Source organism: Eumetopias jubatus, unplaced genomic scaffold (assembly GCF_037043125.1).
Source record: "Eumetopias jubatus isolate StellerSeaLion01/CBP00866 unplaced genomic scaffold, mEumJub1_p1.0 scaffold_2, whole genome shotgun sequence".
Classification (NCBI taxonomy): Eukaryota; Metazoa; Chordata; class Mammalia; order Carnivora; family Otariidae; genus Eumetopias; species Eumetopias jubatus.
Window position 1 is genome coordinate 16,475,490 of NW_028274808.1, and position 27,572 is coordinate 16,503,061.

At 39.0% G+C, this 27,572-nt stretch overlaps 1 protein-coding gene across 4 annotated transcripts in view; it reads left to right on the plus strand.

Annotated features, from left to right (window-relative positions):
* The window catches only part of SNX25 (sorting nexin 25), a 125,312-nt gene that overhangs the window by 39,206 nt on the left and 58,534 nt on the right, over positions 1-27,572 (plus strand). For 2 of the 4 annotated variants that reach the window (XM_028099828.2, XM_028099829.2), the window contains exons 4-6: positions 4,515-4,687; positions 6,176-6,362; positions 21,902-21,972. In XM_028099828.2, coding sequence (XP_027955629.1) covers positions 4,515-4,687; positions 6,176-6,362; positions 21,902-21,972 — 431 coding nt within the window. The remainder of the gene's footprint in view (positions 1-4,514; positions 4,688-6,175; positions 6,363-21,901; positions 21,973-27,572) is intronic. The other 2 variants (XM_028099831.2, XM_028099830.2) reach the window with 2 other exon arrangements.

Consider the following 27,572-nt stretch of genomic DNA (forward strand, 5'->3'; position numbering starts at 1 on the left):
CAAATGAGGATGGAGAAGCACTGGCATCCTTATTGGGCAGGTGGTGACTCCTGTTCTCTTCTGAGAAGCCCTGCCTAGTGAGTTTGTCAGCGGGCAGTCCCTGTTCTGCCCTGTGCTGTTGTTGCTCAGGGGGCCTGCTTGCTGAATGTTCTTGTGCAGTAGCAGCTCCCTGTTCTTGGCTGTATTGCCTCTTTCCATCAATCATTCGCTCTCCATCAATCATTCTCTCTCCCAAAGTCTGTGTCGCACAGGCTTGTGAGATCAAAATGTACAGAGCCATCATGTGCCTAATGTATTCCAGTTTGCTGCCCCTAATGTTTTGCATTTTTTAAAAACTGTGACTCATAGTAAGAAAGACATTTTATATCGTGACTCAGTTTCATAAAACAATACTCTTATTACCTGTGATAACTGATGTGTTAACATCTTTTTAAAATTGGTGTTTGAGATGAACTAAATTTTATTTTATTCCTTGTGGGTCACAACCCATGATTTGAAAAAAATTGCTGTAGAGCAATGGTTCTCAGATTTTTTTTTGGTCTCAGGATCCCTCTGTACTCTTAAAAGTTGTTGAAAACCTGAAAGCTCTTTTTTTCTTTAAGGTTTTGTTTTTAAGTAATCTCTATACCCAGTGTAGGGCTCAAACTCACAATCCTAAGATCAAGAGTTGCATGTTCTTCTGACTGACCCAGCCAGGCTCCCCCAAAAGCACTCTTGTTTATGTGGGTTCTATCTTGTGGGGTGCTGGAACCAGCTTGTACTGGTTTGCAAGAGCTGACTGTGCACATCCCTTCCTTACTTTGAGATCAGGAATATCACCTTGCTAGCTTGTCATTGGCCATGGTGGGAGTGTTTACACTGTGCAGTGGGCGAATGCTACAAATCAGCTGTTTTTCCCCTTGGGGATCCAGTTGTTAAATGTATACCACCTCACCTCTTATTATATTATCGATATTTACCATGTCAGCTGTTAGAACCAAGACACTTTTAAAGGGCACGAATACAATCCACTTCCCATTAGCCAGTAGAGTGATGGTGTAAGCACACATTAGGTAGCCTCTGGAAACTCCACTCTGCTGGTGAGAACAGGAATGGAAAAGACAAGTGACATTTTGTCTTACACATAGGGGTCCCCAGGCTACTGGGGAAAACTGCTGTTGGGAGAGAAAGCAACTTCCCGGAAGGGAGTGTGTGAACTTATAAGAAAAGGGAGAGAATGACGACTCTAGGGTTATACCCCTGGTGTCTCAAGAGCTTCAGCCGCTCTTTTCAAGTGTTCAACCCCGAGGAGCTCCTGCTGGTTTGCTGTAATATCTGTTGTATAAAGGGCTCCTTGCTTCTGCCCGCCAGATACTGTCCAAGACTTGTCTGAACTCAGTGGAAGCTCATTTTAAAGTATTTAAATTATGGTTCAATGAAGGACAGTATTTTAAATCTATGTTTTATTCCAGTGAGAAGACTGATGGATTTAGGTTTGGGAGAAGAGCAAGTGGTTAGAGAAATTTAGTATTTTTATGATGATCTAATTTGAACATGAGCATATATTTTTCATGGAGACATTTACCAGCTTCTGAAATTACTGCTTTTGTGACTAATATAAAGATATTATGGGTAAAGCATCACAATAATAGAAACAGATAATTGATTCCATTTTAGAAACGCCTTCCCTCTGGGCTTCTAGTTTTCTTATACCAATGGTAGATTTATTTTGCTGATATCTGGGCTATGCCTAGAAGCTCTAGTTGATGATTCTTATTAAAGAAAAAAAAATCTACCGCTGTACTCTGGGATTATAGATATTTGAAAAAGTGCCAGTAGGTTACTGATGTTTTGCATATAGATGATTATGCCCTAGAAGTGAACCCTAGAGAACTAATGTCTGTTAATGCATTATCTTCTACAAATCACACAATGAGACTGGCAGACAGTGTGTCTAGGTTTGACGGCTGTGTCTGCACTTGCCTGCCCCAGGTAAATAGTGCCCTCATCCTAGAAATCTCCATCCGTGTGTGGATATCTGTTGGCTGCAAAATGACTTTGGCAGCCTGGGAAGCACCCAATTGAATTGGCCACTGTCAAACAAGAGAATAATAAATTGCATTAATAAAAGCAACACATACACTGGTTGACTGTTAGGCAATGGTGTGGAGGCAGCTTTCCAGTCAGCTTGTGTTTATTTCCAGGCTGACATTCTGCTGCTGCTTTAAACCCAGTCCCCAGATCACATTTAAGTCTTGCCTCTGCTTCCTCTTCCTTTGTCCCATCTGTCTTGTTCCAGCATGTTTCAGGAAAAGCTAAAACTGATTCTTTTTATGCTGTTTGATCAGTAGCATCTTTAATTTCATAGTCTCCTTCTTACAATCTCTATGTGTTTGATTTACTAGTCAAGTACAGGCATGCTGTTTAAGGGGAAAAATAATGCTTTTTATTCATATTTTCTCTCTTTATCTCTGAATTTTCCCCCCTTTCATCTTTGTGGTCTTTGATTATGGAGTAGTGTAGAGTCTGGACTTGAGAGTCAGGCTGAACAGGAGAGTTATTTCTACCATTTATTACCTCTGACTTTGGACTATTCGCTAACCACTCAGATCCTCAATGTTCTCATCTATGAAATGCTGCTGATGATACCTGCTTCTTGTAGGTGTGAAGATTAAGTCTTGTTGTACATGTGAAATTTACAAGAGGTGAATGTTCTTTTGCTCACTAGGAATGAGAACCCAGATGCAAATAGTAGGACTTGGAGTAAACAAATGATCCATCCACACTGGCAGAAGGAGGATGCTGCCTGCGTGCAGGTGCATGGACACCTCCTGACCCAGAAGCAGCCATGTGCCTCGGGATCTTTTCTCGGGTTCTGAAGCAGTAGATGTTCATGAACTAGAAGGCATCATAGGAGTATCCTGCTTGGAGTGAGCAGAGGGATTCCAGGGAAGCACTGGCCTCTCCCTTTTCCTTAGATGGAGTGCGTTTGACCAGATATCTTGTCTTTTATGCTCACTCAGAAAGTTTTTCCCTAACTCAGTTCTAGGAGGGAGATGAACTTGTAGAAGTCTGATGACCAGGCTCCTTTTATCTGCCTTCCATTGGAACAGAGAAGGGATTGTGAATACTTTGAGAGGATTTTGTTATTATAGAAAGAAGCTTCTGTCGTTAGTTTTTTGGGGCCAACTTTCCCCAATAATTGTTAACCGACTACCTATTTTAAAGTTTTATCCTTAAAAGTGCTTGATGAGACGAGTAGCATCTAGATCTTACTATACTAAAAGATCATCTCTAACTGGCAGCATAGCTAGAATTTCAAATAATTGAAGATGCCATTTTAAATTTACTTATTTTTTATTTTTGTTTTTTTTTTTTTAAGTAAACTCCACCCCTAATGGCCTGAACTCATGTCCCCCAAATCAAGAGTCTCATGTTCTACCAACTGAGCCAGCCAGGTACCCCTGAAGATGCCATTTTTAAAGAGTCAACATGTATCACTATATATGTAAAGGGTTATTCTTAAAATCTGTTTCTTTTTTTGGCTTTTCATATTAGTATTGAATTTTTCTTGCTTGTTGTAGAAGACAAAGAGGAAGTCTTTCTGTTTTAGAGTAGAGTACCTACTCTGGAAACTAGTCTTCATTCTCCAGTGCAAAAAGAAATTGCAATCAACACTCCAGAGGTGCTAGTTGTAAAAGGCACTAATATGTATTTGTTTCGTTACTATGTAGCACCTGGTATGATTCCTTCCGCTCTGCGTAGTGTCACCCCTTGCCCAGGATTGGCCACTAGTTAATATAAGAAGTCCATAAACGTTATCTCTTATCTGGAAGGTATTAGAAAAATGAACTTCCCAGTCTTTCCTGAACTACTCCTATCAAGGTACTGTGGGAAAAGGAGGTATAGAAAGTTCTACTTTCTACTCCTCTTCACTCAGATCCTCCAAATTAATGGTCCTGGGATGAGGATAGGGTCAGTGCTGATAGGGAAGCCTGTGACCACGGTTGGCAAGACTCTTTAGAAAATACCTGGGAACTTCACAGAAGGCAATTTGCCACCAATTTCTGTAGCATCAAGTAAGTCATGGACCCACTCTTCGGTAGAAAACCCATAGCATTTTTATCCCATGATTACCTAGTCAGGAAAGCTGTGTAGTGACCCTGGTTATGTTTTCTTAGGTTTTTTTTGAAAAATGAAGCTGTAGATCACATTTGAGAAGACGTCTAGGAGACTTAAAAATAATCCAGTTAAAGAAACACTCATACTTTTCTGGATTGTTGCTGTGATTTGGGAGTTATGTGTTAATTGTTGATGCTACTTAAGGTTTGAAATCCTGAAAGGGCATGCATTAGCATTTTTCTAAATTAGTCTGTGATTGAGAAAATTATTAGCTATTGACATTTTTGAGGAGTGGACACAATTATGAAAACATATATTGTCCATTTGAGATATTTTATACTTAATGATACATAACCAAATTGTTTCCAGAAATTCTTTCCTTCCTCTTCCCTCTCTTCATTAATTTCTTTTAGACATGAAGAACAACCAAGGCCTTTTGTGTTACATACATGCTTGAGGAACTCATATGATGAAGTGAGATTCCTACAAATGTGTTCTCGGGTTCTGGTGTTTTGTTTCCTTCCCTCAAAGGATGTCCAGTCTCTCAGCTTACGTATAATGCTTGCAGAAATACTCACAACAAAAGGTAGACTTTTATAAATAATTCATATTACTAATGTGATAGCAAATATGCAAACAAATAATATGCAAACAAATGTTCTACATACTAATGAGATAACACTTTATATATACCTATGCAGACCTTGTATATCATGGGACATATGGGAGCTAAGATATTTTCAGATTTTCAAATGTGAAGTGTCACTTAAAGACAGTATTATTTGGCCATCCATGATAAACAAGTTTTTTATGTAACATGTTGCCAAATGCATAGTCCATTCTGTTGTTTATTTTGACACAGGATAATTAGTCCTTATGTTCTTCACAGGGAAGCATCCCTTTAGGGTAGCTTTTGAATTATCCAGGTCAATAATATATTCATCAATGAAAGAATACCTGTACTCAAACTCTAGTGTGCATTTACTTAAAATACTTTTAAGGTAGAAGATTCATTGATAATGCCTATATGTAATTTTGTGAACTTGGAATAAACAAAAAAGGAACTGTACCCACAGTATAGTGTAATTACTAAAGGAAGTATAATGAGGGAGATGCTTGGCCAGAATACAAGAAATGGAAGAAAATATGACCTAAGAGAAATTTCTCTTACCTCAAAATCTCAAATAACATTGCATTTGATATGCATTGATTGATTGTCTCATTTATTATCTGTGGTCATTAGTGGATACCAAACAGAGAAAAGGGAATTTTTAAATTTATTTTTATTTTTTATTTTTGGCTTCACGACCCTGAGATCAACAGCTCAGCTGAGCTCAAGAGTTGGTTACCTCACCAACTGAGCCGCCCAGGCACCCCAGAAAAGGCAACTTTTTTTAAAAAGATTATTTATTTATTTTAGAGAAAGAGAGTATATGTGAGCATGTGTGTGTGCAAGTGGTGGCGGGGAGGGGCAGAAGGAGAGGGAGAGAATCCTCAAGCAGACTCGACGCTGGGCTTGATCCCAGGACCCTGAGATTATGACCTGAGCCAAAATCAAGAGTCTGATACTTAACCAACTGAGCCCCCCAGGCACCCCGAAAAGGGAACTTTTTAACCTAAATTTGGTAGGATGAGTTTGTAGTCATATCATTGACTTTTTAACAACTTCTTCCCTGAGGTTTTCATTCACCAGTTGGGAGAACATTCACTTTCATCTTTTGGCAGACAAAACCTATTGAGCCTTATAAAAAAATAAATAAAAGGAAAAAAATCAGTGTACTTAATTTTGATGTCTTTGTTAGGAACCTGGGTTGCAAATGACTTTCTTTCATTATTCCTTTAAACTTAAGTCATTTGTTAAATCAACCACTAGATTGTGGCCATAGTTGGTAGCATACCCAGAGGAAGCTGTATGTACACGCACACACATTTTTGAATATTTGAGTTGTTTGTATTTTCCCCATTTGGGTAGTTTGAAAACGTTTCCCAAATGTGGTTTCAGTTCTGTAAAAGAAAAACAATTCCTTTAAAGGACAATACCTTTCTCAGTGGTGCTTTCTTCTTCTTCCCACAGTCTTGAAGCCAGTAGTGGATTTACTTAGTAATCCAGATTACATTAACCAGATGCTACTTGCCCAGTTGGAACGCAGAGAACAGATGAATGAACATCACAAGAGAGCCTACACCTATGCTCCTTCTTATGAAGAGTTCATCAAGCTTATTAATAGCAACTCTGATGTTGAGTTCTTGAAGCAGCTAAGGTATTTGATCTTTAATTATAGCATGACAGTAGCTACTAATTATCATCCTTGCCTAGTTAGGTACCAAAAGAATGTGGTTGTCAGGGAGGCAGAAATAAAGAAGTCCATAAATCTTACTACTCAGTGACAACTAAATTTATCCAGCTTCTCCTTTTGCAGAGGAATTAGTGTTTTTGTTTTTTTTTTTTTTCCCCAAGGTATCCTGTTTTTCAAGTAATTAGGTTATAATAGATTGAAAGCTGTTTAGTGGTAGGAGTAACTACTTAGCTGCTCAGATATTTCCTTAGAAAACCATGGGAAGGAGATGATGTGTTTTTTAAAATGACATAATAGAACATTGCATTGATCTTCATTTTTCTTAGAAAATGCAATCCCAGGTTTGGGAATCATGGGTTCTTGACTAATTATTTTGAGAAAACACATTTGAAATATACCCTAGGAGTCTCTTTGATAGGGGGGTGGAATCTTCCTTATCGTACTTGAGATATCTTAGGGGTAAGTGTCTGTTTTTGTATATTTATTTTTTATTTTCATAGTATATGCATAAACAGTATGATTATATAGCAATATATAGTTCATGGATTTTCTAGGCTTCTGTTTCTGTGGTTCCTCTTCAGTTTTAATGTCCCCAAACAATAATACATGGGGAAGAAAGGCAACTCCATATGTCCGTTTTGCTTCTGGTAAGTAATTTTGATAAATTACAGATGGAAAATAAAATATTGACTGAAAGGGTCTTTAAACTCATTGAGGATTTTAGATTTGTCACATTTGCCTCTGAACTAGGGTTACCATTAAGGTGAGCTGTGCTGCTTAGTTTTCTTATCTGAATAACACAGTATTGTAAGAGGTAGACATTATGGAGGGTACCATGTTCTTGTAAACCATGTCCTGTATTAATCTAGGTCCTGCAAATGTATAATGATGGCTTCACTTGTTTGATTGTGGTTACCGATAATTTAATTCTTAGGGGATGTAATCTCTGGAGATTTATTTATGCTTCTCTTTTCATGCATAATCTTGAATAAGCTATATGGTACTCATTTATTAGAGATTTATAATCATCTGTGTCTGAACCTAGAAATTCCTTTTTGATCATTGTGACCCTTGAGCTGTGGAGAACCCGAGAGTCAGTATTCCTGATTTGTTATCTGGGGCTTACAGGTTATACCCACTCAGAGGTCATCCTTATCAGGACTTGCTTTGAAATTTAAAAGGAGTTTAAAGCGTCATTCTATAGAGAGTGAAAGAGCTCAGAAGGACAGGCCTTGTTGCCTACACACACACACACACACACACGCACACACACACACACACACACACACACACACACACGTGCTAGTACTAGAGACGCTGTTCAAACCCGTGCTCCAATATTGCTCTACCTGCCTCCTGCTATACCTGTTGTTGTCGTGTGACCTTGGTAACGTGATGATCACCCTCTGTGGAATTAGTAACATTGTGAACAGATGGCACCTCATGTAGATAAACTGAGGAGGCATTGCATTCCTAAGTACTTTTTCCCTGTTAAGCAGTCTTTCACAATACAGTCAGAAGTGGGTCACTTGGTAACTTCAAGGAAGTCTAAGATAACAATCTAGGATCAATAGTGGCAGATAGTTCACTGAATCCATATTCATTCTACTTCCAGACTTATGAATGAGTGTTCTGTTTTGTGTATCAAACAAAAGATCTTAGCACTGCACACGTGTTGACATAGTGGTGTAACGAAAAGGTACCGGAAGACTTTTTGAAACAGAAGTCATTATTTTGAGTGATCAGCCATTGGTACTCTAACACAGTTCTGTAGTATGAGATGAATAAATCTTGATTAGAATTAATGGCTTATCTTTTTCAAAATGTACTGGTCCGAGGCTCAGGACTATCTGAAATGCTATAGAAATTTTAATGTTGGCAGTTCGTCATCTGCTAGGTAAAGAAGTAACTCAGTCAGAATTGACCTTTAGAAAACAAAAGCCCCAGGATAATTGGATAAGCTACTTTTGTCACAGTAGGGGCATTTTGGATTGCTTTCACCTGAGTGGCCAAAGAGGACACTAGGAATCCTGATTTGACGCTTTTCCCTTTAAACATGATGAAATAAAAATGGTATGAGCGCTTAAATCTTTCTGTAAGATCACTTCCTCTTGATGTCATAAATAGGGCACCACTGAAGTCTAACACACTGCGTGTCCTGAGAGGCAGGCCCTTTGTTGAGCGTGGAGAGGCTTATGGGGCAGTGGAAATGCTGAACTAAAGAGATACGGCTTACACCCCATTAAATTCACCACTTTAAAGTATACGATTCAGTGGTTTTTAGTGTATTCAGACTGTGCAACCATTACCTCTAATTCCAGAATATTTTCGTCATTTTAAAAAGAAGCCCTGTGCCCATTAGCATCACTCCCCATTCCTTCTCCACCCCAGCCCTTGGCAACCACTGATCTGCTTTCTGTCTCTGTGGATTTGCCTGTTATGGACGTTTCATGTAAATGGAATTGTGCAACATGTGGCCTTTTGTGTCTGGCTTTTTATACTCAGCATAATATTTTCAAGGGTCATCCATGTTGTGGAATGTATCAGTACTTCATTTCTTTTTTTGGCTGAATAATATTCCATTGTATGAATACACCACATTTTGTTTGTTCTTTTGTCAGTCGATGGATAATTTGAGTTGTTTGCATTTTAAAGAATGCCTTTTGAGTTATCATTGAGCATCTTCAGTAGTATTATCAGAAAATTCCTAATCTCTTGCTAACCACCCATTTCATATATATTCCTATTGCATATATTTCTGTTCTCTTTTGTGTCCTCCATGTTACTGTTGGGTTTTCTTTCCAACAAAGTTCATAGAGTTCATGGGGAGGACATTTGGAGGTACTCTGGTGATTAGATTATCAAACTCTTAAAGTGCCCACTCTATTAGGAAACAATACATTTTCAGATTTAATTAAGTTGATGTAATGACTGAGTGCAACTAAAATGACCTGTTTTTCTGACCTCTGTCCCTTTATGAACTTTGAATTTTGTAATCTTGGGAAATATGTTGATGACTTCCTTTGGAAGGGCTGCAAATTTCTCTGATAACAAGAAGTCGTATACATTAGTCAGCATCAGCTATGGGATCATGGTAATCTTGAAGAATATATAGTTCCCGCAACAGCTTGGCAAAGAACCTTGGGAGAAAATACTGTGAAGGGCATTTTCTCTGTGAGACCATTCCTTGGCCTTTGCTGTAGATAAAATTTCAGGCAGTTCTGTTTGATATTGTACTGGTATATCTTGTATCCAGGGGGCAATGTCCCTATTCATTGTATCTTAGTGTAATCTGAGGGCTAACCTTATTCTCTGCTTCTTGCACAGATTGAACTAGAAAGGCTACCAGGAACAACTCTACAGTGGTAGAGGTTGATCTTTTTGCTCAAAAGAAGTGATGCTGCATAAATTATCTGGTACTGGCTACTTATTGTTTATCTGATAGAAAAATTGCTCCCTATTCAGGGGTCAGGCCTACATACTGTTAACTGACAGGCAAAATTGCTTTTTTTCAGACTCTTGTCTAAAGCCAGCACTGACGAAGTTTATCAGCTGCCTCGCACTAATGGAGTGGCTTTCTTCCATCATAGTCTGAACTATTTCGTTTTTCTTGTACAATTAGAGTACTCCACTGTCTGACTTTATTAGCATTTTAGGTCACTATCTTCAAATTGCCCTCAGTAAGATTTTAAGATAGGCCACCTAAGCTAGGAATGTGTCTTATTTAGACTTAAGCAGTTGATGAAACCATCCACTTTTATTTCATACATATTTGGGAGATAGATGCATATTTTCTAAAGGAATAAAGTCTGCTGGGTTGGAATGCATTAAAAACAAACAACCAAACCAAAAAAACCTTGAACATCGTATTTGTAGTTCAGTGACTGTTTGTTTTTTTCGGAGTCAGCATGAGCTGCTTTGACAGTACGATTATAGAGCTAGAAATGCTCCCTTTGAGTACACTAAACCAGTGGTTTTTGACCTTGGCTATATATTAGAATCACCCAGTCTTTAAAAAAAAATTACAGCTGGATATCTCACTGTCCTTTGCAGCTACTTCCTTTTTCTTCTTTTCTGGCATCCAAGATGTCGAAGTGAGGATGTGGTGGCTGGACTGGTATAACATTTTGAATTTTCCAGCATCTTCTAGTGGAAGCAGTGATCCACTCTGCTAATGAGACATGAGCCAGAAATCTGAATGTCCTGTTGTTGCAAGATATTAAAGGACAACTGAACAGATTCCCACTACCCGTCTGGGTGGTGGGGTGGTGACCACCGTCAAGCAAGGCAAACCAGAGGTCAGAGCAAAGGCGCATCCGTTAGGGAGACTCGACAATTACAGCCGTACTAGAGAAAGCGCTGTGTGTTCTTTTATTCTGAAGAGAAAGAGGGAGTGGGAGTGAACATTAAACAAAGGGGAAATGAAAGGTTCTGCCCTTATAGAACCTCCCAGGAGGGAGCAGGCAGGTCATGGCCCAGGAATACCCCCTATTGCCTGTGTTGTGTAATTTCTCCGCGTGTTTGCACAGAGTGCTCTATGGAAGCAGTTTGCTCCTCCATGAGAAATACACTTGCCTAGGCTTCACCCCCAGGGATTTTTATATAATTGGCCTGCAGTGGAACCCGGGCATTAGTGGTTAGCCCTCCAGGTGATTATAACGTGCAACTAGAATTGAGAATCTCTTTTAAATGGAATATTCTTCCACTTGCTACCAATCTCAAGTCTCGGCTAGATGTCCTATAGTTGTTATATTCTAATTCTTTGAAAACTCTTTATCACTGTTTGTGAGAGATAGTAACTATTGAGAAGAATATTGATTAATCCAGACGCCTCATTCTTCTACCATGTTTATTGTAATGAATAAAGGGCGTTTTATCACTGGTGATCCTGAGAGATGTATTTAACCCAAGGTTTCTCAGCCTTGGCGAAAATGCCATTTTGGCCCAGACAATTCTTGGTTGTGGGGGCGGTTGTAGAGTAGCTACAATATTACAGTGGCTACAAAAACTACAATATTAGTTGTGGCTAATATTGTAGAATATTAGCATCACTAGCCTCACCCACTGGATGCCAGTACCACCTCCGTAGTTGTGACAACCAAAAACATCCCCCAGACATTGCCAGATGTCCTCTGGAGGACAAAATTGCCCCTGATTAAAAAGTATTACTTGAATCCCATGAAAAGATTGGAAACTTACATTAGGATTAGATTTAGATGAGGAGGCTAGAAAACCCACAGAATAATGATTACTTACCAAAGTCCAGAGGGTTTTTTCTTTCTTCTATAAAAGAAGTCGGGAACAAGCAGTCTAAGACTGGTAGGAGGGCTCTAGCCTCCTCAGGGACCCAGGCTCCTTCCAGCTCACTGCTCTGCCATCCTAGGAATATTCCAGAGTCCTCATGGTTCAGGGTGTAGTCTAGATTGCCATTCATCATATCCTAATTCCAGGAAGCAGAATGAAGGCAAGAAAAGATGGTGGCAAAGGTCATGCATTGACTGTCTCTTAAAGAACTACCTGGAAGCTACTACATGACATTTCTGCTTATATTTTTTCCATCAGATATAATTATTCTGGGAAGCCTTAGGTTCAGTTAAAAATGGAGGATTCTATTACTAAGGAAAAGGGAAACATAGATACAGAATGGGCACGTCGCCATTTTTGCTACAGTGCTACGTGTTGTATAGTTATAGCAAGGCAGGATAGTGCTACTTCCTGCACAGACATTGGACAAATACTGCTTTCCTGGACTAGACATTTGCCAAAGTTAAAGAGATGCCAAGCAAATGCCCAAGAAGGGGAAACTTCTTTGTTTTTAAGCTACCATTTGTTGAATATCTAATATGCATTAGGTACAGTGAAATTCTTACCATCTGATTGTTGTAACAACTATGTGAATTAAGTATTACTATTCTCATTATGTAGTTGAGGAAGGTAAAGTGACTTGCGCTGGATCACTTAGCTAATAAGGAACAGCTGGAATTTGAACTCAGGTCTGTCTGACTTGAAATCCTACATGTAAAGGCGGGTAACCGGCTAGCCAGGTGGGCAGAAAAGAGCAGCGACACATGGCCCCAGCCTTGTGGGACTTCCTGCAAGTGTGGCGGCCAGTCTCTACTGTCTAGGAGCCTTGCAGGCACTAATCCTTGCTTGGAGAACAGTACTGCCAGAAGTGCCATCATCTGTTAGTGAGACAGGGATAGGCTGCCAGAGAAACAAGTCATAATAAAGAAAATCGGGGTAGCCTGTTACTGCCATAATTTCATTTGCTGCCAGTCCGGTCTTTATTAGATTTTTTCAGTTCTGGATTTGTTTATTTCTGACCCCTTACTTAAAGAGCAACATGGAGAATCTAAAAATAGTAGAGAGGAAATGCTAATAATGAATAAAAGGTTTAAAATTAAAAATATTAAGAATTATTTCGCTCGGAGAAATGAAGGAAACCTTTTATCGAGTGTGTACTGAGATGGATGTGTTTTCTGTTTTGCTAGGATAAAGCAAGAGGGAATGGCCATAATGAATAGGTTAATTTAAGAGGTCATAAGGAGCAGTGGAATGGGTTACTGAGGGAGTTTGCTAAATGGTTTTTCTTCAGATATTAAGGGGATGGATTTCATCTCTTAATTAGTTCAGGAGCATTTGCATATGAAGATTAGTACACTAAAAATACTAAAATTCCTAAAATTGCATGCTTCTGTGTAGGAGAATTTAAATTATTTGAATGTTTGGTGCTTTGAACAGTGATTCTGAAGATAGATTTTGAGTCATGAGCAGTAAAATTGGATTACGTTTTAGAGGAACATGGAAAAAGAAATCAAGCATACCTTCAGACAAACTGCTCCACCATGTCAGAAATCAGTAAGCACATATAAACTGCGAAAGAAAGGTTAACGTGGGTGGGCAAGGAGATGAGAAATCATGGAGTGTAAAACAAAGAGAAGCCTGGCAAATTTTTATGAAAAGAATAAATGAATATAAATTTAGTTTTAAAAAAACACATTAAAATGCAAGGCTGCTTATGGAAAACCTTCAAAAAGATCTTTCAGTTTTATAAAAAGTAAAAGTACATTGACTTCAGAATTTAATTCCTTCTGTTTGTGTCTGAGAAATAGCAGAGGGCACAGAGGCGGTAGTTAAACATATGGGAGAAAACAAAATATCTTCATTTAGGAGGAAAGATAAGTATTGATGGCAATGGAAAATTTGATCTAAGAAGGGTGGGGGGATGGGTTAGCCTGGTGACGGGTATTAAAGAGGGCACGTTCTGCGTGGAGCACTGGGTGTTATGAACAAACAATGAATCATGGAACACTACATCAAAAACTAATGATGTAATATATGGTGATTAACATAACAATAAAAAATTTTAAAAAAAGGGGATATTTGGGTGCTCGCTTCGGCAGCACATATACTAAGAAGGGGATATTTGGGATAAAGATGTTTATGATCTCTCTGAAATTAAAGAATTCATGATGCGCTTATAATTGGAGCAACACTGGCATGATGGGTAAGGTATATCTGCTGTATGAATGACCATGAGGACCATGAGTCCATTTGTGTAAAGCACTCAGCCCAGGATCTGCATATTCCTAATTGTTAGCTTTTGCTATGGTTGTTATGATCTCAGACCAAGGATTGCAAGTAGATTTAATTTCATTGTGGACACTGATCACTTACTTGTGGCCCACTAGAGTGCAACATTTTATTTGGGGGTTTGAGGAGGCCCAATAAATAACAATGCTTCTCTCTCCAGCCTGAGGTCTGAACCACATTAGGGCTAAGGAATCAGCCAAATGAAGGCCAAAAATTTTGCTCTTATTACTGATAGATGATGGAGAATGTAGTTTATATATGCAAGCAATGACTCTCTAAAATGGAGTCTCAGAATCAGACATTCTTTCCCAGCTGGCTTTGTCCCTGATTCTCCCTCCCTCCCCATCTTTCTGGCAGGTGTGGAGTCCATGTGCTGGCTGTCCTTGGAGGCAGAGAACACATGCTCTGAAGAGGAGGAGAACAGAAGGGCTGTGCTTCACATGCCCAGTTCCTCCTCCTCTGTGGTCAGATTAAAGACCTCTTCCTTCTCTAGAGCATAGAGGAGAAGAGAGAGAGCTGGAGAGAGGCTGGGAGTAAATCCCCTTATACTTAGAACAAAACATCAAGAGGAGGTGGTGGGGTGGATGGGTAGTGCTCTTTTTTTGGAAAAAACAAACAAAAGTGGTGGTACTGCATATCTACTCAATAGAGAAGGATTTTATGATTCACCAGGTTCACTGAAGGAATGGTAGTGAAGAGTATAGAAGTGGTACGCTGGTAATTTTTAAAAACTGGCTATTTTGGGGAGGGGTAAGAAACCCTGACTTGTCGCATCTGCTGGTTTCTGTGGTGTTAGTACTAAGCTGTCAGGATGACCTCACTGAATGGGAAGTTGGGAAGAGATTTGCCACAGCACACCCTCCTATACATAGTGTCTCCACCATGCTGACACAGTAGACGTGAGTAACCATGAACATAGGTACTAGCACAATCCAGTTATTAGGAAATGATGAGTTTTAAGTACTTTCACCTTTTAAAAAGTACAGTTTAATCGCAAGTTTGTACCATTTTAATAATGGTAGATTTTAATTCCTGAAAAGTTAACAGCTGGCTCTCATGAGCTGACACAAGCCTTGTGAGCTGGCTCCAGCACATTGCTGAGTAATGGCCATACATGCTCTGTCTTTTGATGACCCTGCACTACACAGAAATGCAGTTCTCCTAGAGGTAGATGAGGGTTAAGAACAAAAAGTCACCCTATAGCGACCAGTCTTGCATCTGAAGTAGACTACCCACAGACATGGGCTCGAGTCAGATAGGCTTGGATTTTGCAGACCTGGCTTGCACTTGGCTTCTTTTCTTATAGGTGGTGTGGCCTTGGCAAGTCATATACGCTCCAAGCCTCAGTTTTAACTGTGAAATGGAGAAAATAGTTCCTATTTCATACGACTGTTGTGGTAATTAAATGAGATAATGCATCAGCACAGTTCTGAGGACAGACCTGCTAGGATCCCAATAAAGAGCTAAAAATATAACCATGAGCAGGAGAAGGCAACAGAATTCTCAGATCCTGACTTGAATAGGGTTAATGAATGAGATAAGGCAACACAATCTCTTATGTCAGAAAAACTTCAAAGTGTAGGAGAAAGTCATTAGGACATTTTCAGTACAGAACATAAAGCTAGGCAACTAAAGATGGTATTCAGTAAGCATTCTGAATGAAAATGCCTCAGGCAAGAATTGAGAATGGACTATAACAGCAGTGGTGCTATACATTGGTCTATAAATAAACACTTTATGGTGATATTAATAGTTGGTATAAAAGATATGAGAAACACTAGTAGAAACGAGGTACAGGTAGCAGAGAGAAAAATTTTGGCCTCCTTGAGGTTAACTGAAGGACACCAGCTAGCCAGTGGTGACATAACTTAGCTTGCTTTTGTAACATGTAATTTCCATAGACTTCTGGGAACTAGAAAATGAATATATGGTAACGTTATTTTAGGAAAATTTAAAGATCTAAACCAGATGAAGAAAATAGAAGCCACATTGCAAACACATGACAATACTTGGTATTTTCCAGGTTATTTTCTGTATACATAGCATCAATTGTGTACGTGTGTTTATGTAAGTTCGGGATACCGCAGGCTGCTCTGGTCCAGAACTTTCTAACTGGTGTGACTCTAATGTATAGGTGTGTGGGGATAAAGGTTTCCTCAGCCCTCCAGGTGGCTGGGTAGGACCTGGGATGGTGGTTCTGTTCAAATATTATCATTTGCCATGTGTGCCACGAATGGAAAAAGCTTAGGAAGCATGCCTTAGTCTTTCTGTGGAATCGGCTGCCTTCTACACACTAGAAAAATGGAAAACTGGTTTAAAAGCCCCATTAGAGGAAAGAGCCTCTGACTACTCTGAGTCCTGACCGAAAATACTTCCCCAGTTTGTGCTACAGCTCCCTGGCACTTTCTGCTTAATACCATTAAACACACCCCGTGGGAAGATAGCTCTGAACCTTGTTGTTCTCCTCAGACAAAAAAACTAACACGACAGACTTTCCTTGGTTCATAATATTGGCTAAGATTAAATATTGACACCCAGGGTTGGCAAGGATGTAGGAAAACAGACGACCTCATGTCCTGCTGGGAGGAGTATGAATTATTGCCTTTCTGTATCAGAGTTTTATAATATGGAAAGCAGGTCACAAAATGTGTATTCTTTCTGATACAGTTGTTATTCATAAGCACTTATTTTAAGGAAATAATCATGAACGTGTGAAAAGATTTTTCCAAGAAAGTTTCTTGCAATTTTATTTAAAATAGAGAAAAGCTTGAAATAACGGAATGCCTAACCATTAGGGCTTAGTGAAAAAAAGGTGTCGACACACCTGTACAATGGAGTGCCACTTAACAATGGTGCTGCATCAGAGTATTTAATAATATTGGAAGATGGTATACATTGAAAAGGCTCTAGGGCCTTTTATAGCATAAATCCAATCTTAGAAAACAAAAAAATTTGTTTGAAGAGAAGTCTGTAAATACTTAACGAGTGTTAAGTGTAATTGACTTTGAATGTCGTGCTTTGTATATTTTCCCATTTTCTTCAATGAATATATGTTACTTTAGAGAAAGTAAAAATGGGTTCAGCCTGAGGAAGTAAAATCGGCCCAGCCATTTATCAGGTTGGAATAACAGATACTAAAACCAGCTACAAAGTTAACAGGAAATGATATTTTTTTTCCAAGTATACATAGCAGCTGTAAAATGTCATAATGATAACCTTCTTTGAATGACTACTGCTTTCTTATTCACTGAGAAACTTTGCTCTCTAAAATCTTAGATTTTGCCATTTGAAATTATTTCGGTAAGAGTGACACATCCTATTCTTGCCTGGAGACACAGAGAAGCACCTTCATTTATATAAGTCAGAAGTAGAGCTACAGATAAGGGGTTTTCTGGACTAACCATTCCATGTTTATTATAACTTTGTAGTTTCCAGGAAAGTGAGACCCTGGATCTAAGTGAAATGACGATTTACACACCTCTGCTTTGAACCTGTCAACATGCTGCTTCATTTAAAATTTCATCTACACTCCATACTTCCCCAGAATTCCATCGAAGCTATATTTTCCTTGGTTTGGGGAGACACCCCATGTTTCTTCATGCTTATTGAAATGAGTCAATAAACCTGATTTTGTTGTACTTCAGTGACCTTGGTGGCCTTAAATTGATTAGGCTGAGATACTTTTATAATCAGAAGAAAAGTAAGGCTACCTAAAAATTTTTTATATATATTTTACAAACATGCACACACAGGGTGCCTGGGTGGCTCAGATGGTTAAGCGTCTGCCTTCAGCTCAGGTCATGATCCCGGGGTCCTGGGATCGAGTCCCGCATCGGGCTCCCTGCTCCTTGGGAGCCTGCTTCTCCCTCTGCCCCTCTCTCTCTCTCTCTCTCTCTGTCTCTCATGAATAAATAAATAAAATCTTAAAAAAAAAAACATGCACACACATCATCTCCTTAAATACTGCGTATCTAAAGGGTCAACCAACAGTGGTGTTAAGGGACAAAAATAATAGTTAATATTTATTAAACTCTTGCTGTGGGTTGGGCACTATTCCAAATATTTTAAAGGTGTTATCTCATTTAATATTCATAAATGCTGTTACTTTTGAAATAATTTTCAAAATAATATTTCAAAATATTCAAAAATATGGTTAGTCTTTTTACAGATGAGGACTCTTGAGTTTTAGAAAGCTTAAATAATTTTTTCAGAGTGACACAGTAAGTGTTGGAAGCAGGATTTGAACACAGGCCACCTGGTGTCAGAGCTCACATGCTTGATACTCTGCTACACTTAGCTGGGAAACAGCTTTAGTGTAGCCAGCTGAGATCACCATGTCTTTATTTCTTTTCAAATGTTGTAACTGAAGTCCCTCTAAATGAAAACACTGTCCCTAGCCTAGCACAAAGTAGCCTATAGCAACTTTGAAAACATTTTTTAAAAAAGTTTTAAATTTTTTAAAAACCTGTTTATGTATATGGTATTCTAATCTATGTTATTGCTAATTTTATTTTATTTATTTTATTTGTTTTTTAGAGAGAGAGTGTGTGTGTGTATAGGGGTGTGTGTGTATGTGTGTGTTGTGCGTGCGTGTGCGCAGTAAGGAGGGGCAGAGGGAGAGGGAGAAGGAAAAGCTTAAGCAGACTCAGTGCTGAGCATAGAGCCGGACATGGCGCTCAATCTCATGACCCTGAGATCATGACCTGAGCCAAAATCAAGAGTTGGGATGCCTAACCGACTGAGCCACTCAGGCACCCCTGTAATTGCTAATTTTAGCATAAAACCTATTTTAAACCATTTACCATATTGTACACCTGAGGGTTTATTCAGCTTTTGACTCTCCTAAGACATTCCAGCACATGCACATCCAAGACAGCTCTAAAATAGTAATTTTTAAAAAAAAATTGTGTAAGATGTGTGTAGAGAATTGAGACTAATATTTGTGTGTGCGTGTGTGTGTGTGTGTATAAATAACTTAGAAGTCAATTCTAATAGAATTCCAAAGTTCTGAACAATTGACAGTAAAAGGCAATAAATGTATATATTTCGAAGGTGATTATTTTGAAGACTAATTTTGTAGCATTTTGGGTGAGTTTGAGATGGTGGGAAGACTTCAGAAATACAAACCTGCCCTGAAGTCTTTATTAATGTAGCTGAGTGTTCAAAACTAAAGAGAGGTGAGGTGATAACTCGGGCAAGAGATGTCTGTCTTCATGTGACCTTTCTCTTGGCCCTGGGATAAGAGATACTGGAGGTAAGGTCTCACCATAGCTGGAAAAGAACCAAATTCTTGTTAATGGCTTCCTCTTAATATTGGAGTTTACATTATCATTTTGGAAAAACACGTACTTGTGCACTTCTGATCAAGAGGATGTTCGCAAATAACAGTCCTACAGATTCTTGAACCAAACTCAGCACCAGCAAGGCCATGCACTCCTCTGGATGAAGAAAGCCGAGTGAGTGCTGACTATCCCTGAAGAGCTGGGTAGATAGTCCTCCCGGAGGACTAGGAAGCCTGTGCCAACAAGGATAGCCGCCAGCATTTGGATGTACAGTTGACCGTTGAAGAGCATAGAGTTGGGATTCTAATCCCTAGTGCAGTCAGAAGTCCGCGTATAAATTTTAACTCTCCTAACACTTAACTACTAATAGCCTACTGCTGATTGGCAGCCTTATCAATAGCATATACAGTCAATCAACACGTTTTATATGTGATATGTATTATGTGTACTGTATTCTTATAATAAGCTAGAGAAAAGAAAATGTTACGAATATCATAAGGAAAAGAAAATACATTTATAGTACTATACTGTATCGAAAAAAATCTGCATATATAAATGGACCCACATAATTCAAACCCATCTTGTTCAATGGTCAACTGTATGTTGTGAGCTTTTGTTGAGAATGAAAGTCACTCATTTCCCACATCATCTTTTGGTATCAAGCGAAGGTGAATTTTACAAATTCAATAATCATCTTCAAATGCCTATTATGTGCAAAGCACTATGAGGAGGATTTGGTGTACATAAAGATAAATTAGTTGTGGGTCCTTGGATTTATTCCCCTGCTGTCGAGGTGTTAGTAGTCCAGCATAGGAGACCCATGTGGGTATAAATTGCTAAAGAGGAAGCAAGATATTAAGATCAGAAGTGGAGTGCAAATTGCTGAAGAAATGGATAGGAGCAAATACTTTGTCCTGTAGAAGAGAACCCTGAGAGAAGAATGCTATGAACGGATATTTAGGAACAAATAGGATTTCAGCTGATAAGGGGGAGAGGTTGTGTGCAAGAGGGAGAAGAAATAGAGCAAAGGCTGGGGGTCAGGAAAGAGCTGAGTGTGTGTTGGGGTATTGCGTGCAGTCTGGTTTGGCAGGGAAACGGTATCCAAGAGGGCTATAGAAGGCAGTGAGATGCAAAGATGATCTGGTAGTGGCCATGCTTGTATGCTTGGAAGGGCCTGAGACAAGATAAACATTAACCCATATTGAAAATTAGGGCAGCAGGAAAGTGGTCAAGAGCATGAGCTTTAGAATCGGCAGCCCCAGGTTATCATTTTGGCTCTAGTACTTAAAAGCAATGAGGCCTTGTATAGATTTCTTGATCCACCTGAACAACTTCTTCCTCTGTAATGTGGGGGTGGTTACAGTAGCTATTATGAGGATTAAATGAGAGAAAGAAACAGGTACCTGGTACTGAATGAGAGCGATCTGTGTAAATGTTAGCTGGTATTTCATAATAATTTTATGGATTCATTTAAGAAATTTAACTCTTCACTCAAATAGCCTGTGTTTCTTCAGGACCATTGATGACTCATTTGTTCCAGAGCATGAACCACCAAGAATATCAAAAGAACAGATTGTTCAGAATATTACTTGTACCTGCTTAGTTTTACAGATGTTATTGTATATTAATGTAGCTTCTTGTCTTAGTTTGGGCTGCTCTAACAAAAGTATCACAGGCTGGTGGCTTAAACAACAGACGTCTTATTTCTCACACTTCCGGAGGCTGCAAAGTCCAAGATCAGGGGGTTGGATGTTGGGTGTCTGGTGAGGGGCACTTCCTGGTTTATAGAGGGCCTCCTTCTCACTGTAACCTCACAAAATGGAAAGAGCTCTCTGGGGTCTTTTTTTTTTTTTTTTAAGATTTTATTTATTTATTTGAGAGAGAGAGAGAAATAGAGTGCATGCACAAGCCCGGGGGAGAGGCAGAGGGAGAAGCAGACTGACTCCCTGCTGAGCAGGGAGCCCAATGCGAGGCTTGATCCCAGAACCCTGGAATCGTGACCTGAGCCACTCAGGCATCCCTCTAGGGTCTGTTTTATAAAGGCACTTATCTCATTTGTGAGGGCACCACCTATTAGGGGTTAATCACCTTCGAAGATCCCAGCTCCAAATACCATCACATTGGGAACTAGGCTTCAATGTATGAATTTTGGGGAAACAAAACATTCAGTCCATAATATGCATTAATATTTACTGAGTGCCTGTCATGTGTTTAGTGCCAAGCTAGGTTCTGTAGGAGAATACAAGACACAATCCCTGTCTTCGAGAGGCTCATGATTTAGTTGGGGAGAAAAAGGTAGCATATCTTTCTTATAGACAAAGCCACAATTTTATCTTAGGCTCAGGCGTGTTATTTCTTAGAGGAGTATTAGGCCCTGAAAGGACTGGGCATACCATTTCTTAGGTGCACAGCACTGTTTGTGGAAGTGGGACTCTTTAAAACAGCAATATAAAATAGTAGATAAATAGGTACTGTTTTTTTTTTTTTTTTAGATTTTATGTATTTATTTTTGTGAGAGAGAGAGCCTTGTGTTTTACTTGATTAGTACAAAATAGTCTAAACGTTATCTCTGAAAACAGCATTTTCTAAATACTCGATCTTTTCTTTTTCTCTCTTTTTAAATATCAGGTATCAAATTGTAGTAGAAATAATCCAAGCAACTACAATTAGCAGCTTTCCCCAGCTGAAGAGGCACAAGGGTAAGAACCAATTTGTTTTCTTCATTTTGTACATTCTAAAGGTTCTCGGTCTACCCCAGTCTTCTCTTTTGTCAGAATGTTGGCAAGTATGAGCGTTCTTCTGGCTTATATTTAAATATTTTCAATTTATTAAAATAATGGTATAACAGCAGCATTAGAGAAAGTAAATATAACTTCATGCTAACAAAACCCCTTATTTGTATTTCTGTGTTTCTTTAAACTTTATTCATCTGTAGTCATAATTTTTCAAAGGCTGAAATCATTGAATATAGAGTGCTTGTTTTTAAAGTAAGCATGATTTTACAGTTTTTCTCATTAAAATTTAATCTTAATATTCATAATATTTCTAACTTGAAATATAATCTTGATAGTTATTTAAATGACTCCAGTGAGTTGATGTTTCATAATTTCCTTAACCTTTTCCTTTAGTTAAGATTTGTATTGTGAATAGCTTCTTTCCTCTTTCTACGTTCAAAAAAAATGTTCTATTTTTTTCCCATTTGTTTCTCTTCAAATGAGATTTTTACCCAGGCATGATAGAGATAATTAAGGTGTAAAGCTGGCTCTCAACTCCCTTATAGTTGGCCTGGGGCTAGCATATCCCCCGTCATATATGAAGTTGAAGGTCATGTCACTGTTTAGAGTGCAGGTCTTGATTTGTGGCTGAGAGGCAGCAAACACCCCTACCTTGTAGGCTGGCCTTTCTGTGAAAATCTCCAGGCCCACTCAAGTCCCATCAGGGAGCAGAGTGTTAAAAGAGGGAAGAGTTGGGCCAAGGCCTTAAAATGTGCTCCCAGGTTTCTAAGTGGTGCAGAGGCAACAGGAAGCTTGGCCTGGGGACTATTCCTTGTGTCTGAGTCACTGACTGAGGTAGGAGCTGGGTAAAAAGTAGATGAAGATACAGACTAGGAAGAGGCACTAATTCTTAATCTCTGCCCAGGGGGGAAGATTGTACAAATTTGTTCATTCAAAAAATGTTTACTCAACATCAGCGAGGCGATGATGATACAGTAGCGGACAAAACAAAATCTCTGCATTCATCAAGCCCCAAATTGAGACTGGGAGGCAATCAGACAATGAGCAAATCAAATAAACAGTATTTTAGATGGTGACATGTACCCTGGAGAGAAACAAAGCTGTGAGGTGGGGTGTATAGAAGGGAATGCTGGCCCAGCTGGAGGGGGAGGAAGATTTGCATTCAGATAGGGTCATCCGGGAAGACCTCACCTACAGGGTGACCTGGGAGCAAAGACCTGGGGGCCTGAGGGTGTCTGGAAGGACAGGTGAAAAACTCTGAGGCAGAAGCGCACGGGGCTTGCCTGAGTTGCCTAGGTGGCTGAAAAGGGGTGAAATCCCGTTCCAAAGGGCCTTACTGGTCCTGCTGGGACTTTGGCTTTTAGTCGGCATGAGGAAGGAAGTCTCTGGAGGCTTTTGAGCAAGGGATGTGGGATCTGATTGATTCCTGCAAGACTGTGGGCTCTGTTCCTCTCCTTTTTTTCTTACTGTTCCTGCAGAGAAGATGCTTCATTTCGGACATATTTTTAAGAGGATACTAGAGAAGGAATTCTAGTTGCCGCCATTATCTTTCCTCATTGTTCCTCCTTGATACTTGAGTTTAGTCAGAGATACCTTTCCTTATTTTGTGGTGTTGTATTTGTTTACTAGGGCTGCCATAACAAAGTAGCACAGACCGAGTGCTTAGACAACAGAACTTTGTTTTCTCACAGTTCTGGAGCCTGGAAGTCCGAGATCAAGGTGTCCAAGGGGTCAGCAGGGTTGGTCCCTCCTGAGGACTGTGACGGAAGGGTCTGTTTCAGCCTCTCTTCTTGGCTTGTAGTTGGCCTTCTCCCTCTGTCTTTACATTGTCTTCCCTCTGCCCAGGTCTTTGTCTAAATTTCCTGTTCTTGCAACCCTAGTCTTATTGGATGAGGGTCCACACTAATGGCCCCATTTTCACTTAATCACCACGGTAAAGACCCTGTCTCCAAATACGGTCATTCTGAGGCCCTGGAGGTTAGGATTTAATGAATTTGAGGGTGGGAGGGGGGCACAGATAAGCCCATACAATGTTATTAAACATTGTCAGTGACACTTACTACTTTCATGCTTCTATTTGCCATTTGAGCTGCTCTCAACGTTCTCGGGTATCCTGGCCTCCCTCTACGAAGCATGGGGGAAAAGGCAGACAAGCTGAGCTCACTTGGGGCCTTCGAGCTATTTGGCCTTGAGACAGAAAATAGAGGAGACCGGTTTACTTCTCTGAGGTTACTGGTTAACGGTGATTATCATCATGTCCACAGAGTGTAATACTTAATTGGATTTTAGTCTTATTGCTTTTTGCAAAGATAAATTGTTAAGATTAGTCTTTTATTACATACTTAGTATTTAACATGAACATTTAACACGAGAATGTAGGCACATTGTAGGTATATAAGGACAAGTTAATTGCTAAGAATGTATTCTTAATTTGATGTATTCTCGTTGAATTTTGATTATAACTTAAGTATACAGTTTATTATATGTATTAGTTTCCTAGAGCTGCCATAGCAAAGTACCACAAACTGGGTGGCTTAAATAAGAAAGATGCATTCTTTCGCAGTTTTGGGGGCTAGAAGTCCCAAGCCAAGGTGTCAGCAGGGCCATGCTCTCTCTGAATGGTCTCGGGAAGAATCTCTTCCACACTGTTCTCTTAGCTCTTGGTGTTGTCAGCAGTCCTTTGGCTTGAACACATGTCACTCCAGTCCCTGTCTCTATCATTACATGGTATTCTTGTGTCGGTGTCTCTTTTTTTCTTATAAAGATACCAGTCATATTGGATTGAGGCCCACCTTAATTAAAATGAGCTCATCTAAATTTAGTACATCTGCAAAGACGCTATTTCCAAATAAGGTCACATTCACAGGTACCAAGGTTTAGAACTTCAACATATCTTTTTGGGGGACACAGTTCAACCCACAGCATTATAACTGATATGTTCAAGATAGCATTGGAGTGACTTTTTTTCTGAAAAAGCTAGAAACATTTATTTTCAGTAAGCTCTCTGACCACATTACGATGTGCTGCATTACTCTTCTTTTGGGTTAATTCTGGTACCAGCAGTTAGCTTTTCTAAATTAGTCTCTTGGGGCACCTGGGTGGCTCAGTCAGTTGGGCATCTGACTCTTGATTTCAGCTCAGGTCATGATCTCAGGGTCCTGAGATTGAGCCCAGTGTCAGGTTCCATGGTGAGCAGGGAGTCTGCTTGAGATTTTCTCTCTCCCTCTGCCCCTCCTCTAAGGTAAATAAATAAATCTTTAAAACAATAAAAATAAATTAGTCTCTTTTAAGTCTAATAGGGTTAAAAGTAAGAAATAAAATCTCAGCAAAAAGTAGGATAGCTGAAACCATTACATGATTTCAGCCACAGTGTGTCTTCATGTCCAGAACAAAGACAGTTTCCATGGAATCTGCACTCTGGCAAAATGTGTGGGTCTGTGTAAGAATGAAGGGAAGCATAGTAGGGGGAGGAGGGAGGTAAAGTGGATTTCATTAGAAGTTAAAAACTTGTGTGTGTCACAAGAAAGTAAAAAAGACAATCCACAGACTGGGAGAATATATTTGCAACTCATATATCTGATTGTATCCAGAATATATAAGGAACTCCTACAACTCAATAATCAAAAGACAGTGTAATTGAAAAATGAGCCAAGGATTTACATAGCCATTTCCCTAAGGAACCTATACAACTGGCTAATAAGCACATGAAAATATGCCCTACATCATTCCATACTAGGGCAATGCAAATTAAAGCTAATAAGGGATACCAGTTACACTCACTAGAGTGTAAAAAAAAATTGGTAAGGATGTGGAAAAATTGGAACTTGTATATGTTGCTGGAGGAGATGGAAAATAGTCTGGCAGTTCTCCAAAATGTTAAACATAGAATTACCATGAGATCTAGAGTTTCCACTTCTAAGTACATACCTAAGAGAAATGAAAACATACGTCCACAAAAAAACCTGTGCTTGAATGTTTGTAGTGGCATTATTCATAATAGCCAGAAAGTAGAAACAACCCAAATGGCCATGAACAAAAGGTGGTATAGCCATACAATGGAATATCATTCAGCAATAAAAAGGAATTGATTCATAAAATACATAAATAACTATTAATACATGCTACAGCATGGATGAACCTTGAAAACATTATGATAAGTGAAAGAAACCAGTTATAAAGGCCACATATTGTGTGATTCCCTTTATATGAAATGCCCAGAATAGGCAGATCTGTACTGACAGAAAGTAGACTATTGGTTACCTGGGGCCATCAGCATAGAGTGAGATGAGTTGGCAGGGGAAGTGAGTACAAGTTTGAGTACGAGGGCTAGTGGGTACAAGTTTTCTTTTGGGGGGAATGCAAATGTTCTTCTACATTCCGATTATGGTGATGGTTGCACAACACTGAATATACTAAAAACCATTGAATTGTATGTGGCAAATGGATGAATTTATAGTATGTGAATTTTATCTCAGTAAAACTGTTTAAAAAAAGGAATGAGAAGGTAGAGACTAAAAATTAAGCTCGTGGCAAAACTAATTTAAGTGTGTGGCTGCCACATTGGACACTAAGGAAATAATCAGGAATTTCTAGGAGTTTTTAGCATTTATTCAGTTCTACTAAATGAAGTAGCATGTTCAAGTGTCTAGGCTGGTCTCTGTAAATGCTTAGTAAAGTTGAACTTGAATAATAAGTAAAGTCTTATTTTATAAGAGCTTTTTGATCAAATGTATTTCTGTTTTTAAGTTTATTCTAAATTCTAATTGGATCATTCTGGTTTATCTGGTTTGGCTTTGAGCCAGAGAATCTCTTTCTCAGAGTCTAGGACTCTGCTTCTTGTGTATGCAAAACTAGCTTGAAACAACCTTACAGGCTTAGAGTTTGGGAGAATTGATCTCCATTTGAAGGGGACTTCATGTGGGCTTAGAGAACAGAATGTATGCTAGAGAACTTAGTGGGGAGAACCAGCTTTGGTATTGCTTCAAAAGCAAACTCTCACACTTTATGTAGCCACATGTAGCATTTAATAGTGGGGAAGTAAGTGTGACCAAAACAAAGATTTTTATAATTACCTTTCCAGGTTAGTCTGTGTATCACTAGAATGTTTTGATAGAATATTTACATTATATTTTTATTGACTAATTCCATTTAAAAAGGGTGTTCAATATTTTTATGTTATTTGAGTTATTAGATTTTCTAAATCTTACAAAAATTAATTTTTGATAAATAATTAGAAATTTTCTCCCTAATTGTATTCGGGTTATGGTTAATGGCAGGGTTAATAATTCAAGTCTATTTATGTTCATATTTTTATAATAAAGAAAACATTTCAGTGTAGTGCCACTGGACATTATAGCCCTAACAAGGTTAGAGAAACCGTATAATGCACAATCACATATAAATGGAAATAGAAAACTTAAAGTTGATTATTTATGAAATCTTTTTTTTTAAATATTTTATTTATTTTGAGAGAGAGAGTGCAAGAGTGGGTAGGGGCAGAGGGAGAGAGAATTTCAAGCAAACTCCACCCTGAGCATGGAGTCTGAACTGGGGGCTCAATCCCA